Raw genomic sequence first — 5,552 nt, 5'->3', positions numbered from 1 at the left:
CCCTCAGGGAAAGGTCTCTCGCTTTCCCTCAGGGCTCTTCCCGCCCGCTCCGGGGGCGGCCGCTTCCCCTCAGGCTCTTGGCGCCATCGCGCTGGCTCCGCCCACGGCAGCCCCGGGGGGGGGACGGGACACGGACGGAGGGGGCACGGCACCGCGCCCCGCGGTTCCCCCTGCAGCCGACGGGACTATGGCCCTTCCCGCCTCACGGGAGGGAAGGGGGGGGGGGGGGGGGGGGGGGCGGTCAGCGCCGCCATCGCGACCCTTTAACGGAGGTTTAAGGGCCGCGCTGGTGACGCCATACCGCCACGCCGGAAGCGTTCCGCGCGCGCTGGCGTATTTCCGCTTCCGCTGCCTTGCCTTCCTTTCCGCCGCGGCGCACGCGAGGTAGGAGCGCGATGGCGGCGCCGCTCCGGAGGGGAACGGCCGGGGCGGCCCAGCTGGCGGCGCGGGGGCCGGCGGGGCCCTGAGGGCGGCGGGGGGCGCGGGGGGCGGACGCCTCAGGGGGGACGGGGCGGCGGGCTGCAGGCCGGGCGGGCGGCAGGGCTGCGCGCAAGGCCAGGCCTTGCGGGGCCGGCCCGCGCTGAGGCCTGCCGGGTTGTTTCTAGGTGTTCCCGCTCGGTGCCTGGGCCTCAGCGGCAACCCGGACGAGATGCAGAACGACGCCGGAGAGTTCGTGGACCTCTACGTCCCTCGGAAATGGTGAGCGGTTCCCTGCAGCGGCGGGGGCGGGGAGTCTGCGACGGGGGGACCCCGCGGAGCCGCGCGCTTGGCGGTGAACCGAACCAGAGGCCTGTACAGCCTAGCAAAAGCAGGAGGGTTTGGTAGCAGCGAATATCGGTGGGGGGAAAAAAAAAAGTGCTTCTTATCTGTTTATCAGTTTTTAAATACCATATGTAAAATCGGTGAAGCAAAGGCTAAAGTTGAGGAGAAGGCTGTGGTGCTGTTGTGCAGCTGGCAGCCTGGCAGCGGCAGCTCATGTGTGGCTCGTTTCAGAAGTAAACGTGCGTGTTTTTAGCGTGGTAGTGTTCCTGTGCCCCGGCTCTCACAGTGGACCTGTTCAGTAATCGCTTGTTGCCTTGAGAGCACGACTGAGGGACAGTTTTGAGGTCATGGTAAATGGACGGTGAGAAGCTTTTTGTAAATGTGCATATTAAAAAAAAAAAAACACTAAAAAATAAACCTTTTGAATGTCTTTAATTAGGTTTAAGTCAAATGGTTTTTTACAGCCTATGATTTCTCAATGTTTGCAGCCCAAGTGTCTTGACAGCTGTGATGGCTTCGAATGAAAAAGGCATAGAAACTGCATTCTCATGAATGACCTTGACTGCTGTATTTTTTGTGCTTTAGAAAAGAAAAACTTGATATTCTGTGACTCTTGAGGTCCTGTGCTGCTGTGTGCACTGGGCGTGTGAAAACCAAAGTGAAGGGATAGCTGGCAACTTGGCACGATGCTATCAAGTGCAGGTCTCCTTTAAATGTTCTTAAAATGGCATTTTAATTTTCTGAGCACTGAAAGCTTAAACTGTTACTGTCTAAACTTCTTGTGCAGCTTTAATGTGCAGGTAGATTTGGCTTGAATAGGTTTTTTTGTTTCATAGTCACTGTCTGTTTCCTTTTGTTTAAATATATCTTGTATTTTATTCCTTAGCTCTGCCAGCAACCGAATAATTGGTGCTAAGGATCATGCTTCTATTCAGATAAATATTTCTGAGGTAAGTTTCATAACAGGAGTATGTGATGAGCGAGCTCTACCTCTGAACTTTTGATGGAAGTTAAGAAATATAACACCTTCTCATGCATCTCCAAATAGTTCACTAGAGACCGTGGAAGTATATAGCTTGAGGGCTTTCAAACACACAAGTATATTGCTGTGTCACCCGTGGTTGTTTTTCAGCCTGCTGGAAATACTCCTTAGAGGGAGATTCACAAAGCTCTGTGCAGTCTGGTCCAGTGTTTAACTGTTTGACTAAACACAGCTTCCTAAGTCTAGATGCTTATAAAGAGTTATAAATTAGGGAGTTCCTTCTTCCGAAGGAAGGAAGAAGAAATGTTTGTTTCTGGGAGATTCTTATCCCTTCTACCTTCACCTCTCTGTAAGAAAGCGCTGTTCTTCAGGCTGTCCTCGTGCACCCTGGGTGTTAATTTTTTATTCTTGTTGACCTTCTCTGTGCTCTTTATAGTTTCTCCAAACTGGAAGAAAGATACAGTTTCTAGAGCAGAAAGAACTCTGTTTCTGTTCTACTTTGCTTAACTAAAATGCCAACTTCCGTCTTTTGCTCGAATCGTTTCGTTTAACACTTGGCACTGCTGCTCTTGGTGGGTGACAAGTGAGATTGCTCGTGTGTTTTGTGTGCAGCATCATCATTTCATTCGGTGCTTGGGGTATTACACGCTTCGGATTTTTCCTGAGGCATGCTGGTTACTTGTATTGACTTGGTGTTATTGTACATTTCGTTTTCTTTCTGTAACATAAGGAATTTGTTCCTGTCTCAGTTTGATGTCGTGTTCTCAAGGCAGCATTATTGTGAATCCCTGCAAACTTAACATACGTGCTGAGAAAAACCCAGTAGACCTTGTCTCCTGCAGGATCCCAGTGAAGGCACTGGGCCCAGTAAACTCCTTTCAGCACGCTTTTTTTCCCCATTTGTTTTTTGGTGTTCACCTTGCAGGAATTCTGGGGTCACAGCGTTCCTGCAGCTTATGAGCTATATAGCTTGGTTTATTTCTTCTTGAGTGGGAGACCACACGACTACATTCCATTAATTTTTAAACTATTGAGTCTCTTGTGTTACCTGCCTGACTAAAGAAATCATTTTTTTAAATGGTCTGTTTGTGATTTCCTGTAAATGTTGAGGCAAATACTTCTCTTGTTCACCACGTTTCATTCCATCAGTGATCCCTATTTCTTGTTTTCAAAGGATCAGAGATTAGCAGAACGTGAAAACAAACTCTCGTGGTTTGCTACGCTGTTTAATTTCAGGATTTATATTGTTTAGTCTTTTTCCTGTTAAATTTCTCAGCAGCTGGAGGAAGTCAGACAATTTGTGTCTCTCAACGTGAGCATTTTCTACCTGTGTGACCAGGGTGTCCCCTTCCCCCCCGTTCACTTCAATTTTCCATAATACTGACTTTCGTTGAAAGAAATAGGAAAGAAAAACAGCAAGGGCAGTAAAATCCACAAGTAAATGTCACATCATTGAACTTTTCCATTTTTTCTGAACTCAAGTGTTTTCTTCTTCTAGCTACCGTTTGGTGTGGGGTTCTTGTTACACGGTGTGATCTTACAGCAGTGCTACGTAATTAGCTCTAAATTTGCTGTGAAAAGGCACTCTAGTTGTCTTTCTAACGTCAGTGCCTTGGGCTTCTGTAGTTTGCAGAATGATATTTGCAGTATTTAACAGTGTTCATCTTTGCTTGGCAAGTGTGATGTAAGAGCATAAAATTTTCTAAGAATCCACGTGGAGTGACGTGCATGTACTTGCAGGTTGACAAGGTAACGGGCAGAGTAAACGGCCAGTTCAAAACTTACGCCATTTGTGGAGCCATTCGTAGAATGGTGAGTAAGTTCCTGAGCTACAAAACAGTTGTGCTTCCTTTTGTGTTGCTGAGGAGGTGGGGAGAGTTGGATTTGGCCCTGAAAACGCAGTGTGCCTTCAGCACCTTCTAGAGGAAGAGCTTTTTGGGGGGCAGTGAAGACACAGTGAAGACATGAACAAACTCACTTGCAAGAATCTGTTTCTTCTGGTTTTTTTTTTCCCCTCAATCCTTTGGTTTGCATTATTATGTATGTGTACGTTTTCTAAAAATCAGAAGGATGCAAGTGATTGATTTTTTCTTTTAAGAATGTAGCAAGCTGCTAGTAGCTGGCTTTTGTCTGTTGTTTATAATCATTAGAGGCGATAGTGCCACGACTTAGATTGGTTCAACATGATGTGAAGCTTCCCAGAGTTCACCAGAAATCTGCTTACCCAGAAATGCGTCTTGTTAATGTACATCTATATTTTCTCAAGTTAAAACTATTTCTTGCCCTAAAGGATGACAAAGAATTTAACAGCTTGTTTTGAAAACGCTGATCTGTGCCTATAAAATGTCGTGATCTGTGAAGGCGGCGTGCCTTTCACTGCCAGCATTAGACGTTGCAGCTGCCTCTCTTCTTGATGTGTAAAAGCAACTACTTGGTGGCTTCAGAATAATTTATTTTTTTTTCTCCAAAGGGTGAATCCGATGACTCCATCCTGCGTCTGGCAAAAAATGATGGAATTGTTTCCAAGTGCGTATGTTTATCTTATCCTTTCACTCTTGCAGGGGTAGCTTCCATACGCCAATCCAGCTTTTAGGATGAAAATACATGCACTGTATTTATAGGGTGATTACATAGTTGGTCAGAAGTATTTACTTGAGCTGTTGGAGCAAACTGGTTTGTAACAATGTTTGTTTCACTTTCTTCTAGGAACTTCTGACTGAAGAACCTCTGGTATGCAAAGGCTGATGTAAAATAAACAGTTCGAACCTATATTGTGCTGTGTCCTTTGTTCAAGTCATAAACATCGGTGGATTTATTATAGCTAGTCTTAAAAGACTTAGAAATGGGTGTCCTCAAAAGATACACAGATTCTGGTTAAGAATTCTTAAAACAAAACAGCTTGTAAAGCAGTGCCAGAGTTGAAAATCAAGAATTTCCCCTTCGCTATCGTCTTTCTTTTCCAGATTTAAGATGTTTTGCAGTTGTGGCTCAACTCCCTTTTTGGTCTGTAGTGGAACATTTCGCAATGTAGCGATCCAATTCAGCTTGCTGCTTTTTCAGTGGAAAAACAAAGGGAGTTCTGTTGGTTTGATATCAAAGTTCAGTGTTTTCTCTGCTGATAGAGGCTCACAATATTTGTTCTGCCTTTGACACATTCTTTAAGCAAATTATTAAAGCTAGAATTCATGGAAAACTGTCTTACCAGAACTACTTCTTGGCCTGCTAGCAGGTTGATTGCTGTGTGAGAGAGACTCTTAAAGTTTTGCCTTTTTACTCTTATAGAAGATGTTGATGTTGAAAAGCAGGGAAATAAGGAGAAATAATTCTGAATATTTGGCAATATTTTAATAAATTCCTTAGTGACCCTTTAATGGCTCGATAGACTTTTTACCTGCAGATGGGTTATTTTTTTTTAGCTGTCTTAGTGGCAGAACCGAGGGAGGGTGCAAGCTGTTGCAGTGATACTGCATCTGCTGGCATCGCCTCTGCCGTCTGTCAGCTCCCTGTCTCCGGCCGATTCCCATTGCTTTGCGCTTGTGGCCTGACACGAGTTGTTACAACGAGGTGTGAAAGCGTTGCTTCAAGGTTTTGCCCCTTGTACGTCAGGTGTTTAATATGAACTGGTTGGGTTTCTGGGAATGTAAAGCTGCTGAGGCAGTTGCTGTGGAAGGAAAATCCTGCTGGCTCCGACTCCGCTGATGCTCGAACCACCACCTTTGCCGAGTGACCGTCTGGCGTTAACTTCAGGCGCTGGATTAGAAGTAAAGTTGGGTTTTCTGCAGGGTTGAGATCGTGGATGTGCTTTTAA

The 5,552-nt window shown here is 46.0% G+C and overlaps 1 protein-coding gene across 1 annotated transcript; it reads left to right on the top strand.

The window, feature by feature from the left end:
- Positions 1–349: 349 nt before the first annotated feature.
- Positions 350–4,513, top strand: RPS21 (ribosomal protein S21). Its single transcript, XM_086474652.1, has 6 exons — positions 350–384; positions 606–699; positions 1,649–1,712; positions 3,485–3,556; positions 4,215–4,270; positions 4,451–4,513. Exons 2-6 carry the CDS (start codon positions 650–652, stop codon positions 4,458–4,460), a joined length of 252 nt encoding a protein of 83 aa, XP_086330778.1. The 5' UTR covers positions 350–384; positions 606–649; the 3' UTR covers positions 4,461–4,513.
- The last annotated feature ends 1,039 nt before the right edge of the window (positions 4,514–5,552 follow it).

Source organism: Leptosomus discolor, chromosome 17 (genome assembly GCF_034619465.1).
Source record: "Leptosomus discolor isolate bLepDis1 chromosome 17, bLepDis1.hap2, whole genome shotgun sequence".
Lineage (NCBI taxonomy): Eukaryota > Metazoa > Chordata > Aves > Leptosomiformes > Leptosomidae > Leptosomus > Leptosomus discolor.
This window is presented reverse-complemented; position numbering and strand designations above follow the sequence as displayed.